This window comes from Ambystoma mexicanum, chromosome 3q, assembly GCF_040938575.1.
Source record: "Ambystoma mexicanum isolate Mex_15411 chromosome 3q, UKY_AmexF1_1, whole genome shotgun sequence".
Lineage (NCBI taxonomy): Eukaryota > Metazoa > Chordata > Amphibia > Caudata > Ambystomatidae > Ambystoma > Ambystoma mexicanum.
The window spans coordinates 1,235,282,729-1,235,301,832 of record NC_090926.1 but is presented as its reverse complement, the minus strand read 5'-3'; the positions used below and the strand labels follow the sequence as shown (position 1 = coordinate 1,235,301,832).

Here is a 19,104-nt window from a genome sequence, read left to right as displayed (position 1 = left end):
AGGCACTATGGAGAGTCTTAAAAATGACACCTATAAAAGGAGTAAACAACTCTAGGTTCCCACTCACTCAGGTACAGGGAAAAATAGTCTACCAGTCCAGCAAAACATTCTGGGGTTCACACAGGTCAGGAAGATTTATCATTGATATGAAAATCTTACCTAACAGTGCCTGTCTACTATCACCCTAATGGACTGGAAAACGTCTCTCTAGAGATACCACTTTGCAGGCCTCATGAGCCCCCAATTGCCCAAGAGCCGGAGTGTTCGACCATGGTGGAGGAGACTGCAGATGCAGTATCGACAAAGAAGGACATATCAGCCTTATTGGAAGAGATTCAGGGGATCCGCATGGACATAAGAGGCCGGCTTGATACATTGGACAAGCGAGTGGATAAAATCGATGATAGACTGGTCAACCTAGAGACTAATCAAACCTCTCTCGACACAATGGAACTCCAGATTGGCATGAGGCTCTCAGAACTTGAAAGGAGAGAATCTGAGATGAAGCTTAAGATGGACAATTTTGAAAATCATGTGAGGAGAAACAACCTTTGTTTTTTTAGGTTCCCTGAGAGAGAGAGAGAGGGTGAAACGGAAAGAGACATCAAGAGGTCCATTCAGTAAGTGGACAAGCTCCTTTTTGGCAGCAATACGACAGCTGAATCTACGATTGAGAAGGTGCACCATGTGGGTGGGTGGGGGTTGGTTTGAGGGCAGAGGGCCAAGGTCTGTCATTGCCCGCTTACACTATCATGAGAAGAAAACGCATATCTTTGCCAAGGCGAGGAAAGGGGCCCGATCACTCGGCTCTTCCAAGATAACTATTTTTCAGGACCTTTCGGCATTTACTTAGCGAGAAGAAGAATGTGTGCCCCCTGACCCAATGGCTCAATGAGAAGGGAGTTCGGTATCGCCGGGGCTTCCCCTTTTCTATGTCGTTTGAGTATGTGGGCCATAAATATGAACTAATCTCGGAGGACGATATCCAGAGGGTCCAGAGTGAACTTCAGGGATCCTCTGAGGCTCAGGCGAAGAAGGGTTCTGTTGCTGAGGCCTTGGGACAGTTGTGGGGGCTTTGAAAATGTGGCGGTGCCTGATTGGGTGAGTTAGTCACTTCAAGGCGGGGGCGGGTGTTCTTACGGTATGTTGGTGCGAGGGGGTGTCGGGGTGGGGGGAGAGTGTTGTTTGCAGGTGGGTGAGGGGCTCTGTTAGGGGGTGGCCAGTGATGTTAACCTGGCTGGACTGTACGCCTTGGCCGGGGGGTGGGGAAGGCGTTATAGTTTAGGGGGTTCAGGAAATGGTAACTGGTCATTGGGATTTCCTTAAGGTTTTTGGGACCAGAGACGGGCAGTCTCAAAGCTCGGGATTCATGGCTGTTGGTCTTCTCCTCTATTGCATTGGTAGTGTGCTCTCTCAATGCCTGTGGGTTAAACTCCCCTGCAAAGTGCTCTCTTGTACTTGGAGAGTTCCAGCGTGCTAGGCTCGACTTGCTGTTATTTCATGAAACTCACTGGTCTAATGGGGCTCCCCGAGACCTGAACTCTAGACATATTGGAGAGGTATTCCATTCTTCGGCACAAGTTAAAAAAAGAGGAGTGGCCATTGTCATGTTTTCTAGACTGGTCCTTACAGTTGAAAGTCTTCCAGGACTCCGAAGGGCGTTACATAGCGGCCAGGGGCTTACTAAGCGGATGTCCAATCACGATAGTGTCAGTGTACTGTCCGAACAAGTGCCAGACCACCTTCTGGGACTCCCTGAAAGATGAGCTAAAATATTTTGTGGAAGGACAACTTGTTAATGGAGGTGACTTCAATATGGACTTGGTAGTAGCCCGAGCGGGACTCTCTCAGGCCAGGAAGTTCAATATGATTAATGAGTATTTGGGGCTGACCAATGCTCTGACCTTATCGGCCAATGACGAGACACTGTTCACATTTTATTCTCGAGTCCGAAATTCCTACTCCAGAATTGACCTAGTGCTAGCTGGCACACATTAAGGAATATTTTGAGCTAAATGATAAGGGAGAATCCAGTCCCCCACTTCTTTGGGAGGGGGGGGTCGGGGTTCAAGGCCACTATTAGAGTACTTCTGATTGAAAAGATAAGAAATCGTATGCTGAATTTGTCATTGGGAAAAAAAACATAAAACCATATTGTCGATCACAGGGAGCGGGATTTTTGGGGGTGTCCTCTGCTCCACTTTAAAAGGACAGCGGGGACAAAGTGTAAAAAAATAAAAAAAATAAAAAATACAAAAAAACCTCAAGAAATAAAGAAAAGGACCTTGTGGTAGAAGTTCCATTTCTCAATGGGGAGGCAGAACTTACGACGCAGGGTGAACGTCACGGTGAAGGAGAACAGGTAAGTTGGGTGCCGGTGGAGGGAGGGGGGGATGGGCGCACAGTGGCAATGTGTGTGATTTTTTTTCCTTTCAAAAAATATCAAATTTGTAATTTTTGGATTACAATTTTGGTTAACTAATCACGTATATCCGGGCTGCCCAGTAGAGACATTATAATTCACAATTGAATAGCTTGCTAGTGCAGGACATGGAAAAACAGATTACATTTCTGAAACAAAAATATTATGAGAAGGGAGACAGGGCAGACTGGATTTAGGCCTGGCGATTAAGGGAGGATTGTATGTCAAAGTTGGTCTCCAGCGTTAGGAGTCCGGTTGGGGAGGAGCTGTTTGACCTGGTTAGGATAGGGGATGAATTCCAGCAATTCAACAAATCTTTGTATTCATCAGGCTGTACAGGTGATAATTCACAAATGATCTGCTGGTTCCTGGATGTTAGGCAGAAACCTGTGCAGTTCCCTCTGGGACCACTGCAAAAGATTTAGGACTACAGGTGTTTGGCAGTAAACCCACTTGGTAGCAGTCTGTACCACACAGATTTACTTGGTAGCTGTAGCTGAGCAGTCAGACTTCCCTCAAGAAGAGTTGGGCAGTATACAGAGTATTCACAATAGGTCAAAAGAACATAGTAGAACAAGTAAACACTGACCAGAGCTTGGTGTAAAAGAGATATAATTATTTATTTAAAAACCACATCTAGAAAAACACACAGGCACTAATAGTAAGCAATTCAAAAACACGGTCACTAAAAGATATACACTCCCTTCAAAGAATATTAGACAAGTCTTAAGTAAAGCCCCACTTATTTTCAGACAGCGGTGAGCGCTTAACGTAGATGGCACTCTAATAATTCTTTTAAAAAAAAGGGAGAGAAAAGCAGAGAATAAATTAGAACAGATCCCAACACTTTTTCACGAACACAACAAGAGAGGAAGGCAAAGTAACACTGAGTTTAGAGTCAGTAGGCTGGATCCACTTTACGAGGATCAAACGAATTGTGTCCAAGGTCACACAGTTGCAGTGCACAAAAGTCTTGAAAAGGTTCAAAAAGAGTTGGACCAAAGAAAGGGACCAGTTAGAAGGTCAAGGCGGCCAGCCCAGTCCAGAAGGTTAAGGGGTTATTATTACCTTGTAGCAATCTTTAGAAAGGGAGGCCTGGCGGACACAGTACCTTTAAGTGGTGAGAATTCTCCAGCGGGGGCAGTTGTTCCTGGCAGCGGATGCAAGTCGGTGCTTCGTCCGGGGGAAGAGAGGATCTCGTCGGGGAGGAAGACAGGAGTCCGTTGCACTGCCAGGGAAGAAACCAGCCGCAGAGTTCTCAGGTAAAAGGAGCGGCCCGTTTATTCGCGGTCCAGTGGTAAGTGGCTATCCGGTTGCCGGGGTGCTTGGCACGGGCAATTCGACCACTAGCCGGTCTGGGGTGCGAAGAAAAGAAGGTAAACTGGTTGTGCCCACCAGTCAGGGGAAGAAGCCTCTCCAGCCGGGAGATCTTCTCTGTCATCGGGAAGTGGTGAGTCGGTTCCGCAGGGCTCCACCGGTGGTGTCATCGTGGTAGGTCGGCTCAGCTTCTCCCTCGTCGGATTCTCAGGTCCTGTGGCGACTTCTGAAGTTCCAGTCCCCAAAGCCCTGCTTTTATGCAGCATACCCCCATCAAACCTGCTAAGTGGTGAGCCGGCCGGCTCACCACTTGGGCCAATCACACAAGAGTGCGACTTGAGTTACCAAGGTAACTCAGTCCAGGGTGCCTAAACCCCCTCCCACACCTCCTGTTGTACCCAGACAGAGTGGCACCACTTTTGGAGGCTTCTGTGGAGAAGCCCGCCAAAAAGTGGAACAAAGGGCTCGACTTGGGTTGGATTCACACAAGAGAACACAAATGCCATTTTTGAATTGAGTCCTGGCAAAAAATACCAACCGGCGAATTAATATTAATTAAATAAACCAGCGGTATGTTCGAGGCTATGAGAATTAAATAATTAAAGTTGGTAGCCTCGAACAATGGGTAAATCCCATAGGAATATATTCGCGGTTGAATATAAAAAGTAGTATCCACTGCCACCAGCCAAAACTCGATCAGGGGGGACGGGGACGTGCCCTCTCGACTAACAGACCCCGGGGCTATCGAATTGCCCCGACCAGTACGTCCACAATGTATTGGTTTGTGCTGGTTTCTGTTAATAATTTGGGACTAGTAAAGCCAATGGTGACTTTACATGCCCTGGGAGACAGTAGTCAGTCCCAGGGTATGGAGTCTATGGTGGGGTGTCTGATAACCGCTCACAGCGGAATAATGTCTGCATTACTGGTATCCCCAAGGAGGTCAAAGACCCGGATCTGGACAGCTACATTCGGGATTTGTTATTGGAGTTTCTAGGTGAAATGGAAGTGGATCTTACATTGGACCGGACGCACAGTTTATTCAAATGTTCAACAACGCCAGAATCTTCTTCGAGACGTGCTCACGGGGGTCCATTTCCTTAAGACCAAGGAACTCATTTTTCAAAAGACCAGGATACAGGCATTAGAGGCAATACCTTGCAATTGTTTCAGGATCTATCCCAAGGGACTATTCAGAAACCGAGAGCGATGCACCCACTCACCTTAGGGCTCTCAGACAAGAAGATCCAATATCGATGGGGACACCCGTTCCGCATTCTAATTCAAATGGTTGGACAACAACATCAATATACATCTCTCCGAGCGGCAGTTGAGAATATGAAGAACATGCCACAAGAAATACAGATTCCGAAGGATGCAGGTACTATGGCTCCCCCAGGAGGATGGGCCATGTCGCGCTCTAGGAAGAATAAACGGAAGGACCGCAGATGTCCCTCCATGGACAGGAAAGAGACTAGTAGGGGTCTAGATGATCAGACCTGATAAGCTCTCCCGAAACATCAGAGAAGATGGAATACTTCAATCAGGGAACCGATTCCGGATATTTTTCTTCTGGCTGTTTCTATGCAATACGACTGGCACTGCACAAACCGTTATAGCCACATCTTGAACAATAGAAGTTGATTATAGGGTCATTGTGAGCATGTTGCCTCCCGCATTCAGGTATTTGGAACCTGTGGTTCACCCCATGTGGGTGATTCTGAACTTTTTTGTTTTGTTGCTACAGTTCGTTTTGCATGTCTTTTGTATTTTAGTTGCAGTATGGGTGGTGGAATTGTGGATCCAGATAGGTAGAGCGATTGGTTGTCCTCATCTAATACTACCAAGATGGAAAGACCTAATGTCCGGTGATGGTTCCATGGGCTGATGGGGCCTCGTAGACTGGTTAAGGATCTAGGAATGGCAGGTATAGAGATCGTATCCATGAATGCTCCAGGGCTTAATGCCCCAAAGAAGAGGAAGAGTGTGTTGTCCAGACTTGTTGAATTGAAGGCCGACATTGCATTATTGCAAGGGACTCAATTTTGAGAACATACTGGCCAATTTGTTGAGCACGGACTGGCCAGGGTTGAGATTCAAATGGTTCCCACACCAATTCTTTGCCTCTTCCCATCAGAAAAGGGCAGGGGTAGCAATCATAATGTCTAGCTCCATATTTTTGGAAAAAATAAATGTCCTAAGAGATCCCCAAGACCGCTACGTAAGGACGCATATAACGGTTGGAGGTCGAGACCTGCCACTGTTCTCGATTTATGGTCCAAATAAGCAACAGGATGCCTTTTACAATCGGGTATTCCTACAAATAACACAGTTCAGAGAGGATATCTGGTGGTTGGAGGGGACTTTAATGCGGTCCTAGACTCAGCGGTGGATAGATCAGGCCTAGCATCAGGGTCGGATGACAAAAAGGTGGTTTTGCTTAAGCAAGCTATGAACGATTTACAACTGCTAGATATATGGCGCTGTCTACACCCACACTCCCGAGATTACACACATTTTTCACATGTACATTAGAGTTATTCTAGAATAGATTACCTGTTGGTCTCTCGACCCTTGCTTCTGTTAGCTAGCTCGGCCAGCATAGAGTTAGAGCTGGTCTCAGAGGACTCCCCGACCACCCTACAGTTAAACTCTTTAGCCACGGAGGTTAGGAAAACTGCGCTATGTAAACTAAATGATTCATTGTTAACAGATCCGGTGGTTTGTGAGACCATTTCCGAAAAGGATTACACACTATTTTCGGGATAATTTGAATGGGGGTGTGCCTATAGCGACTGTATGGGATGCTTTTAAATCTACATTACAAGGGGAAATTATTAGTTTAGCCTCTGCGTGTAAACGTAGATTAATGGCCCAAAGGCACCAGGCTGAGAAGAAGTTACAGATATGGGACACTAAATATAAAGTCGAGGGTACACGAAAGGTATACAGACAACTACAAGTAGCTAGAGCAGAGGTAAAGGCTCTATGGGCAGCTGATATCTCCCACAAGTTGCTTAAGACGAAATGGTTACTTTAATACATCAGACAAGGCAGCCTGCGTCCTGGCATATAAGCCTAAAACCCAAGAGAGCAGAAATATGATCAAGGGATTAAGAGATGTAAGGGGCAAGTTATCGGTGGAGGAACCTGAGAAATTAAGTATTATATCCAAATATTATAAATCATTGTTCGCTGCTGATATAGTAGATGGCGCTGCCGAGTAGAATTTTATCAGGGATGCTCACCTCCAAAGGATTGCAGAGGTTGAGGTGAAGGGGCTAGAGAATCCCATTACAATCGAAGAAATCACCCATGAAATTTGCAGCCTCCCCACTAATAAAACCCCAGGACAAGATGGATTTACTGCTCTCTTCTATGAAAATATTTGTTACTATACTTGCACCCCAACTTGCCCCCCTTTTCAACTCCTTTATAGATACGGGCACCATTACCTCCACTATGGGTAACACTAATTGGCAAACCGGACAAAGACCCTACACAATGCCCCTCTAATTGGCCAATTGCAGTCCTTAATTATGATGCGCGCATTTATTCTAAGATACTAGACACCCGGCTGGCTTCTGTGCTCCCAGTTGTGGTTGGTGCAGGTCAGACAGGGTTTGTCCCGGGTCGGCATACCCATGATAATATCCGAAGAACAATTGATGTAATAGCCTTGGCCAGGCGGTGTAAGAAGGCGATGGCGATATTGTTGGTCGACACAGAGAAGGCGTTTGATCGGGTGAACTTGGGTTATCTGTCTAAAGTGCTAACAGGGTTTTGTTTTGGGCCTAAGTTTCTCGCGAGGGTGCTCGCACATTTTACACTTCCCGCATTAAACTAAATGGCGTATTATCGGACCCAATAAAGCTGGGAAGAGGTACGCAGGTATGATGTCCGTTATCCCCCTTCTCTTGGCCTTATCAATGGAACCCATGGCGAGGGTGGTTCGCTCCACAGAAAATATACAAGGGCTAGAGGTGGCTGGGTATCAGCACAAAGTAGCATTGTATGCAGACTGCCTATTTTTTATATTTTTTAAAACACTTCCCAATGTAGTTTGTTTAGAGATTTCAGGTGGTTTCTGGATTTAAGATCAACTATACGAAATCCACCATACTTCACATCTCAGAAACATATAATGCTATTCAGCAACTAAAAGGAACATTTGATTTTGCATGGGCAACAAATTCCCTGAAGTATGTGAGTGTCTTTTTAACTGCCTGGTACGAACAATTTTACACAGCTAATATCCCGACACTCCTAACGTCAGCCAAACAAGACTTGGCAAAGTGGGGGAAGATGGAAATCTCTTGGTTAGGCAGATGACGCTATTGCCAAGGCTATTATATATTTTTCAAGCATTGCCCATCTGGATCCCCAGAGTGGTTCTTAAGGAGCTCCAGTCGCATATATTTAACTTTGTCTGGGAACATGGACCCTCAAGAATGGCTAGAAGAATACTGATGGCAGCAAAAGAGGGGAGGATTGGCAGTCCCGGATGTTGAAAGTTACCTATATGCAGCACAAATATCCCCAAGTACTAGAGAGCCAAGCATCGCAGCATAACACCACGAACTGGACATCTAGAGAACAATCTGCCTTAGGCTGTCCCATGCCCGAATGGTGCCGAAGTTCCCCGAGAACTCGAATAAACGTTGGGAGAACAAGCTAACAAGGGACTTGACACAATTCGAGGAGGTCCTAGCCTCAGCAGAGGGTCGTAAAGGAATACTATTGCGATTATATAGGGTTACGATTACCTCAGACATTGGGAATAGATAGGACTTTAAACTACGATAAGAGAACTGGGTGGGTAGGGAAATCCCTGAGGAGAAGTGAAGTTCTATATTCAAGATTACTTTTCATTGCAACTTTGTCACCTACACGATGGAGCACAACTTTAAAGTCCTGCACTGTTGGCACAGAGACCCCGTTAGGCTCTCAAAGATGTGTCGGGGCTCGTCCCCCTTTTGTCCTCATGAATGTGGCCAACAGGGAAGCTTGTTCCTTAAGTGGTGGGAGTGCCACAAGATTCAGATCTATTGGACGGAGATACTGAGCTGGATGAATGAGGTGACGGTTGTTCAGCTAGAGTTGGACTCTTTCCAGACCTTACTAGGTAACCCTTGGATGAATAGAGAGTAGCATAGGTACCTGAGGCTATGGAAGTCAATCTTGCAAGCCGGTAAAAATGCTTTGGCGCAGAAATGGAAATCCCTGCAGGTCCCGTACATAGTGGTGTGGGAACAGAAACAGATATGTACACAACGGAAAAGCCGACTGCTGCAGTCAATGACCATACAGGATTATTTGGGGGAGGAGTGGGGCCCGCTAATTGTAAAGTGGATCCTGAATTAAAAGGCTCTGCTGTGACTTGCAGGTGTGCCGAAAGGGGTAATCTGTCGTGTGAGATCTCAGCTTTGAGGGAAATGGAGATATGCACGGAGAGCAGGGATTTATTGCCCTGGTATTTGCTATGCGTGTTATTTTGGGCTGGCGGAGGTCTGTCCTCCACGTCCACAGGGAGGGAGGATGAGTGAGAGTTTCCTGTAACCCGGTTAGGAGGAGCTCAAAAGTATTGGGCTAGTACTGAAAGGTGTACCAGATTTACAGATGTTTGGCTACTTTTACATGTTGGCTGTCTGAGCGAATAACTTTGAACATTTCAAGATTAAATTGGGGGTGGGAGATGTTTGAAGTTATTTATGTGATATTGCTTGTGTTTAATACTGCGAATGTTATTGATAGCTTGTTTATAAAAATCAACAAAAAATTAAAGTTAAAAAAATAGCTTCATGACAAAACACTCAATAATGAACCCTCAAATGAATGCTTCTTACGCTCTGATGTACAAAATAAATAGAATTGAGGTAGTGAGCTATCTTGCCTTGGGTGGAAAAGTAAAAATTATTCCCCATACAGCTCAATCGGAATCAGAATTCCTGCTCAAAAGTCAGTGCTTCTTCCTCTCCAGCCTTTTGTCTTCCTCTTTGTCTTCTTGCAACATCCGGACTGTGCACAGCAAAATCTCCCTGTGTGGGATTCAAATTCAGTCAGTTTTTATGTTCTCTGGCCTCTCACTGTTAACGCCTACTATAGCTCGAAGTTTGGCAGCAGCTTGAAGTTAGGCAGCAGTTTGAAGTTGGGTAAACAAGTTCAATATCAGTGCCCAACATCTTTCCTGTGAGAAGGCAAAAGATTGCTTGTGCTACGAACAAGGTTTATGCACCTTTCACTCACTTTATAAAGCTGCCGGAGAGCAAAAGGCTCAACAGAGGTTTTGTAGTCTTTTCGTAATTTTGCAGTTCTTTAATATTGCTCTCTCAGTTTTGGGTACCATTTTCTGAACACTTGGCGCTCATCCAAGAAAGCCTGGAGAGCAGTCATAGGGATTATTTACACCAAGCTTATCACAGTGTTCTAATACCAAGGCCGCTTGGCACCCGTCCTAGACTCTTGAATGAAAACATCATTTACTGTTCAACTTACAATTATGAACACTTTTGCCTAGCCTCGCCTGAATATAATGTAAATCTCTTGTGTTTACTAAATATGAATCTGCATATGAGTCAAGGCTTCGACCCATGGCTCAAATATGCTGCTTTAAGCATGGTTAGACATGAAATTACATGTCAACTGCCCCATTTGCAACCTCCCTTTTGTAGCTCAGATATTGTAAAGACAAGTCACACAACAAATGCAGAACTACTAAGAACAGGAAAACCACTTCCATGATAAACAATCTGACTTTCTTATCACCATAGGTATGGAAACCTCTTTAACGAACACCAGAGAGGAAATCCTGAAAACCACAGCCTTAATCCAAAAATCAGTCCCAATACTAGTAGAGTTGTCAGCATATCACAAAATAGACCAACATAGACCAGACCACTTTCATCAAATGACTACACCACACCATGGGCCAAGAAAGGGCTGCCTCTGTTGGGTTGAACAACAAGACTAGAACCATTTTTCTCTCCTCCATATGCATTAGACTGAAGGACCCCCAAGGGACCAGAATTCACATCCTTGCTTTTCAATTGTGCATGTGCCCACTCACCAACGTTAATAAAAAGTCCACACCACCTTTCCCCATCTACACATTTCACACATGTAATTTTCAAGCTTCCAAAAAAGCAACAACAAACACCATCTCTAACTATCTTGTTTATATTCAACACTGGATGGCTAACAAGACAGATTCTACTATTCAACAGTACCACTCCTTCCATAATACCCTTTAAATGGCCATCCCAACTTGTGAACTGCCTAGTATTTATTTATTGTCATAGTTGTATTTAGTACCTAGAAACTTCCAAGACTGTTAAAAATATGTTTTACATAAAATGTGCATTTAAATTAATTAAGTTCATTACAGTACAAACATGTATAGACAATTCAATAATGTTATATGCATTTTTTCAATACAACCATTTCAGATAATTTAGTGACAGCTAGCCATCGAATTCAAATAGCCCTTTAGAGTATGAGCAATGAGATCTGGCCAATGAACTGTAAGCAGACCGCCTCTCATGATCTCCGACATGTCGCGGCATTACTTCTGTATGGGCAAGTTTAATATTTAAGTTTCTCATTATTGTTGGTCAAAAACTCACTGCATGTAACCAAATGCTATGTAACACAATGTGCATTGATTCAGTAGTCGTATTTATACAATAAAGTATTGTACCGCCATAGGTAGACATGTATATCGACACCAAAACTGGGTACTCAGTGAGGACATGCCTCACTGTCTCAAGGTTTTTACTGCATTTGCAAATACGATAATACCCCTGCTTCATAGACAGTTGCCATTGGGCACCACATATTGCTCTAACCGGAAGTTGATTTGTCCTCATTAGCAGTCGAAATGTAAGCATCGCTTGATTTGGGCACCGTTGGAGATAGGTTTGTGGGAGGAAGTATGAGTGGATAATTCCCTCGATTTGGGGGTAGTTATGAAGCAAGCTCAGATGTGTATAATTGCTTAACCAATCCCATTTTTTCAGCTTTTTTAAAAAAATGCAGATTTGATTGATTTATATCGGCCACAACGAGTGTCAGTTATTGACCATTGCAGTTGAGTATACAGCTCTCTACACAATCATCATACAGATTCGAAGAATTAGACCCCTTCAAATTAATGATGGTATTACCTATGGTTCTTAAAATTTGGCTTTCAGGATGAGTAATTGCCTTCAGAGGAAGTAAACCTCTCTGCAGCAAGATGTAGCTTTAAGCGATAGAAGGCCAAGTTTGACCCTTATATATTGGATTGGACAAGAAGAGGGAAGTCTGAGAACAGTTCGCCAGAAAAATCCTTCTATCCTATCAACCAGGATAGATTTCTAATAGAGAGGGCCTCTATTCCATAAGATAACACTGGAATAAGCCACTGGGTGTATAACATCATGATCCCTTTCAATGAGTATACTGCATAATTCGAGACAAAGATGTGTATAAGCATAGTTATTTGTTTGGCTTGATGAATGTTATTTTCTAGAAGAGGAGTTTAGCCAAGTCTACTATGGATTACAATGCCAATTAGGATTCAGTGTAATTTGTTATTCCCTCACTGGTTACCATTTTAGGCTTGCTCACTTTTTTGGTAGTAATCAACATAATCTGAGCCTTTTTCAGATTAATTCTTAAGGAGTGTTCAGTTGCAAAAAGGCCAAGTTCTTCCAATATTGCTTTCATACCACTAGGATACAGACTGGTAAAAGGATACACTTGGAGTCTTCCCTGAAGTGACGGAATGACCTGAGGTAGAACGACGTCCGTCAATGTTAGACTTTACAACTAATGTCACTCTCTGGCTAGTTAAAAGTCGACAGCCAAAGAAAGCAATAAGTGGAAAGGGCGTGTAAGGAACAATAACCACCAGGCTGTTGATAGAAATAAGGAATTATATTAGAAACTGAACTTCAACCAAGAGAGCAGCTAAGCGCCTTTCTAAGGTACACTAACCTGTTGATTAGGACAGTCACATGTAGAATCCAGAAATGTCAGCAGGTAATCCAAGGGAACAATGACAAGGAAGGATGTTAGTAGAGGGAACTAACCCGAACGGAACGAGGGCCACACTAGAGTCGGGTTGGTGCACACAGGATAGCATCCATTAAGTCCAGTGCACGAGTCCTGACTGGAAAACCAAGAAGGTGTAGTGGAATTGGGGGAATATAGTTCCAGTTAAGTAAAGACTGTAATGCCCTTGAAAGGACTATCCAAATGGGATCCGTGAGAGAAATAGACTGAACTCACAGAGTAAACAAAATGAAAGAAGTCCTTAAGCAAACAGGTAGTGGGAATTCCGATATCAGGGAAATGGTATAGCGGTTGCCAGGAAACAAAAGCAAGGTTGCCGACTGAAGAGACAGCAGGCTGCTCCGAGCGTAACTGGAGCTGATATGTTGTTAGGAGGATCCGTTGTGGAACGCGGTGTAATGCTGGGTGCCAGCTGAGGAACAGCAGGCTCTGCAGCTGAACTGGAGCAGGTAAGTTGATAGAGCCGCAGTGTAATGCGGTGTCAGGATGGTTTGCCGACTGAAGAAACAGCAGGCTGCTCCGAGCGGAACTGGAGCGGGTATGCTATTAGAAGGAACAGCTGTAGAAACCGATGTAAAGCTGAAGCTGCGAGGGAAATAATTGCAAGCTCCAAAGCTCCGGAACGCCAGGTATCGAGTAACTATCAGAAGCGTCGTTTGCCTGGAAACGCTGTGTTATATACATGTCACGTGACCACTCGCGTTACTACACGTGACCAAGAACACGGCAGCTGAATCACGTTCCCAGAACACATCACGTGATTCAACCTGCAAGTGTATCAAATGAAAACAAAGCAAAACGTTTTCCTTTCCAATGCGCATGTAGAACTAAAATAACGTTGTACCATGCACTTAAGGGCATGACGTTTTCTAATGGAAGCGCTTCCCTGGCAGCTTTCCAAACAGTCTCCAATGTGTGTAGAACGGCCTGGCAGTTCTAAGGGCCGTGTGGGCAGGTAACATCAACCGTTTGGGAGTTCTTTGTGTAACAGCAGGTGCGGAAGCAGATGTGCCGGGTTTGCATGGGCTGACAGGCATGACAATCGCTGAGACCCAAGTGGACTTGAATTTAGCCAGACCATTAGCTTTATTCTCGAGTGCTGCCTAGTGCTGAATGCCAAGAACCTTGGGTTCCTATATGATGCCCAGGCAACTTTGATCTTGCAGATTAATAACATTATTTGTAACACTCTCTACCACCTACACCTCTTGAAAAGAAGCCCCTTAACCCCCCCCCCTTCTGAAGATGAGCCACAAAATAAAACAGATACAAGACTTCATTCCATCCAAACTATGTTATTGTAACGGATTATACCTGCGGCTTCTTAATACCCTGATTAACCAGATCCAATTGGTAGACAACAAAGCTTCTAGGCAGTTCCTCTGACCTGAACCTTGAGGCAACATTACTCATGGAATAAATACTCTACAATGGAACCTCTCCTGCATGACACTGTTCCGCATCTTTAATCTCAGTGAAATCTACCAAGAGCCAGGAGTGGTAACACCCTCACCCCTAATCTTCACCCCCTCATCCCTTAACCAACTCCTCACTAATAGAATTGTGCATCCTTACAGATCCCACCCTCCTACAGATGATGTGCTAAGGCTAGTGTACAACAGATTCAGACCTGATCCATCTTCTTTCAACAACCATCCTGTTAATTTCTTCACTCACCAACCAGGGGGAACCAACCAGAATCAGAGCTTTTCATATCGACACACAGGCAACGGGTACTTCCAACCTGCATCCATTAACACCAAAGGTTTCTGCACCAACTAACACACCCTGCCCTCCGTTCTTTCAAAACCATGCGCAGCGAGGCCAACATTATTGGCAGATGGGTGTTACATAAGACTGCTTTATATTACATTACAATGGCTACCGAGCGTAGAAAGGATCAAACCTAGGGTGCACCACTTAACCTACGGCGCACCCTGGAGGAATGACCCAAAATTACTGAAAGTTTTCTTCCAACACTATGTTCCTACAAGAAGTCTGGGATTTTCATTAGCAATGAGATTACAATCTTATTGCACCAAGAAAAGCAAAATAGGAGGCAGGTTACTGACCAGTTAAGCCTCCTGCTCTGTAGCAGTAACAATACTGCAAAGGTGTTGATGGCCTTATAGGTTTAGAAAGCTCACAAATGGAAAATGATGTCTAAGCAAAGAGACCTGCTACAACAGACAAACTGATACAGCAATGTTTAAAGACCGGGTCAATTAGAACCTTCAAACATATGGTCACCACAGGCAGTGACAAACCGGAACACCTTGGAAATCTGACTACATTGGGTCAGTCTCCCAAACATTTCCTCCTCATCAAACATTAATTAGACACCTATGCCAGTAAATGGAAAGAACCCCAAAAACTTCAGCATTCCCCCACTAAACCACCCACCTTTCAATTTAATAACACAGACAACCCCCACAAATAGCAGCTTTATACCTGCTAGCACCTCCCACCCCATTAAATTAACCTTGTCAGATCCGCTTTGAGCTCACTGTACGGTCCGCCATATCTTCAGCTTTGCCACAAGCCACCCTTACCCAACCCAGACCAGCGGCTACCCAGTGTTCCAGAGCTCTCATTTACACATTTGAGGTTTCTCCTACAGAAAAAACACATACCCAAGTATCACTGCCACAAACCATGTTAAAGCATACGAGCACTCGGGACTGTGGTACTTCCGGTCCGCACTCAAGACACCTGACTCTCACTGAACCTCAGAAACACCCATTCTCTTTTTTGTAGAGACACTGGCCACAAGAGGCCAAAAAATGAGTGTACTTTACATCACATGACATGCACATTAAATCTATTGCGCTAGATATAGTTGGCAATTAATGGACTTTAAGCACTTTGCATTTAAGGAATGATGCCCTTGTGTCCCCATGAATGGCTTGTGTTTTCCCTTCCCCAATCCCCTTTCTTCTCCCTTTTCTGCTCCCTCCTTGCACCCCAAAGTGAACTGTATTGTATGTTGGTGTGATAGAAATTAGCAATAAAATAAATAAATGTTTGAGACAGGTGTTACTGGGGGAACACTATGCTAGTGTTTGTTTGCCATTGATGGTGATTCTGCTGCGTGGAGTTTGGTCATATATCACCCACTGTATGATCTAAATATACAATTTAGTCATTCCTTTTTTATTTTGTGGATCCAATTTCTTAGTTTTTGAGATTTCTAATTTACTTTAATGAATTGACTCATGAGTAGTAACCGGGAATTGAACAATCGGTAGGGAATTCACAGTCAGGTTCCTCATGATACTGTATGACAAACTATAAAATGCAACCAAATTATTGAGAAATTATCAATTAAATTATGATTTGGAGAAAGTAATTTTGTCTGTTAATCAATAGCGTTATTACCAATAGTAAATACACAGTGGCCTAGCATGAGGTGAGGTTCCGCTGAGTAGCAGAAAAGAAATGTCAGCATGTGAGCTTCTTATGGCTGTGTAATACAGGCCTGCTTTCTGCTGTATAAAACAAGAGCTTGCATTATTTAGTGTACAATAACATTGTTTAACGTACGGCTAGCCCAGACACATTGGGCAGCAGATTTTCCTCCGGCACTTCCACATCTTCCATCAGAATCATGCCAGTGGAGGATGCTCTCAGGGAGAACTTGCCCTCGATTTTGGGGGTAGAGAGACCTTTCATTCCCTTTTCCAGGATGAATCCTCTCACTTTACCATCTTCACACGAGGCCCATACCACACAGAGATCCGCCATGGGAGAGTTGGTGATCCTAAGAAAGGGCGAGACAAAGAAGCAAAAACATAACTAGTACATCCCAAGCTCAGGGTTTTATGTGTGCCATCACACTGCCCACATCAACCCAAGCACCTGATACTGCATATCATGCTCACTCTTACACTTCTAATCTATTCTGGCCTTTACATTTGATATTCTAGCCATTTCCTTTGCTTAAGTATGGTGTGTGATTTATGTTATTTATATTTGTAGATTACAGAGTAAATCACAATGTGGCTTCCTAACAGATTTACAATTCAGCAAAAGAGGAACGATGGGGGAAGTATTTGAAGGACTACCCCAGTCCTAGGGTTAAGAGCTGTCATTGCCTTTGCAAATACATGCAAATAGGCTATCCCTTAGAATCCTTGGCTCGCTTAGTGGTAGCAGTGGCCAAGCCAACAATGCTACTTCCAGGAGGGGAGTGGGATAGACAAAACGAAAGGCTAACACTATTATTTATTTCATACATAGCTTTATTCGCTCTTCGGGCCATCAAAGCACATCTGATCAAAAACATGACTACAATTACCAAAGTACAAAACACTGAGCAAGAGTGGGATAGAAGAGTCCTTGTTATGCAAGTATGACACAGTTCTCAGAACCACGGCCTGATACCCTGTTATTTCCATTTTTGCCTTATCCCCAGGGGTGTGAGTAGCATGGATTGACACAAAATCTCACTATTAGGGGGCCGACCAGAGCACCCAAATCTTTACAGAACATCCCTAGCCATTCTCTCATCCCTGAAGACCAGCTTTACAGAATCAAAGGGGTTGGCTCCCTCAACGGACATTCTCATGCAACCCACCATGTCATCCCTTGACACAAAGGCACAATTCCCAACAGTACGAAGCCAGTGAAGGCATATGTGATGGCATTCTTTGGTTTGCATCTCTCAAGGGGCAGTTTAGGTACCCCGTGAAGAAATACTGTGGTGCCACTTCATGCCCCCCCCAGGGCTTTTAATTCTCGGTGAGCTTGGAACACTACCCACCAATGGAGAGGTCTTAGCACAAGGGAAAAAGACCCTGGGGGGCTTCCAGAGGATATTGTAATCTGGCTGCGTCTCGCCCTGGTGCTGTCTGAAGTTAGGAGCGTTAAGATCGCTAGGGGCAGTGGGCGCGGAAGGTCCCAAAAACTGGGGACACGTGATACCAGAAAAGAAAACAAGGTTCTCCAGGTGATCCTCCTCTTCTTCTCATCGTTTCCCCTCTCCCCTGACCCTCGATCAGTTCTAATAACAGTTTTTTTATGGCTGCCAATTCAGAGACCACCTGGTCACAGGCGCATCCCAGAGCAGTATATTTATTTTATTTATTTTTATTTTTTACATTTGTATAGCGCACATACAGCCCAAAGGCATCGTGGCACTGTTACATGTGGCAGTCTTAGTTACATAAAGGTTACATACATGTCATGGAAGCAGATTTCAAGTAATCAGGTAACGGAGCATGGGGAATGGGGTTAGGGGTACATTGTGAATTTGTCATACAATCATTCAGATATCAATTCAGTTTGGGGCACGTTGAAGTATTCCAGGTGAGAGTAGGGTATAAGATAGGTTTACTTGAAGAGCATGGTTTTCATCGCTTTTCGGAATGCTAGGTGAAAGACTTCTGCTTGCAGGGGTGGTGGTAGGGCATTCCGTGGTGGTGGTGGTAGGATGTAGACTTCCTTAAGCAATGGGTCGGAAATGGGCTGGTTTCCTAGGGTGTTGTGCATGGTGACCCTGAAGGGGGTGAGTCAAAGGAAAGAATTGGTCCCCCAAAGCATAGTTAACATGTTTTCTCTCCAAGAATTACTAGCAGTGCTAAGGGCATACTTGTCCAGTTAATCGTTTTATCTCAGTGTCTCTTGGGTCAAAAGGAAGGAGTGGAAGGGTGGGCGGAGGATGGGCCAGAGCAAGACCAAATGCAGACAGGGGGTCCAGAGGGTCCAGTGCCAGGCGAGTTCGCTTGTGAGAGGGCTTTGGTGGCATAGAAGGGAAGGGCGCAAATGCGTTGGGAGCCAAAAGGGAGACCAAATGAAGCACAAGCCGGGGGGGAATTTCAACTGGGATTAAGAACGGTCTCTCAACTTCATTAGCAGGTAAATTGGCAGTGACCGCATAGACTGGATGCCCTGCGATGGTAGACTGGTTTCCGCTGATGGCCATTTCTCCTTGGAACATACTTGGGAATCCGTCCTCAAAGCTCAATGCAGATGGGCCGCTCGGTTCGCACCCAGAGCTGGTGCCTGCTGTGAAAGCTTTACTGCTTAGCACTCCATGATCAAGCCCCAAGGAATACTGGGTCTCAGTTGGTGGAAAATGAACCTCCCCAAGGATATGGAGGTGCTGCTAGAGTTCTCAGTGGCGATGTCCCTGAATCCTCTTCCTCCGAGAGCGGAGTTGCCATCAACTGTGGCAAAGACCACACCATTAATAGTGTTGGTGGCACCATGTCTACTAAGACTCAGAGTGCAACCCCACGTTTTCTTCTCACCACTACAGTCTTACGTTTGATTTTCAGTTCGGGTTCTAGGCGATCTTGCAAGGAGAATAG

General features: G+C 44.6%; 1 protein-coding gene across 2 annotated transcripts in view; it reads right to left on the bottom strand.

Annotated features, from left to right (window-relative positions):
• The window catches only part of GCDH (glutaryl-CoA dehydrogenase), a 357,241-nt gene that overhangs the window by 99,650 nt on the left and 238,487 nt on the right, over window positions 1-19,104 (bottom strand). For both annotated transcript variants that reach the window (XM_069604167.1, XM_069604169.1), the window contains exon 8: window positions 16,337-16,553. In XM_069604167.1, coding sequence (XP_069460268.1) covers window positions 16,337-16,553 — 217 coding nt within the window. The remainder of the gene's footprint in view (window positions 1-16,336; window positions 16,554-19,104) is intronic.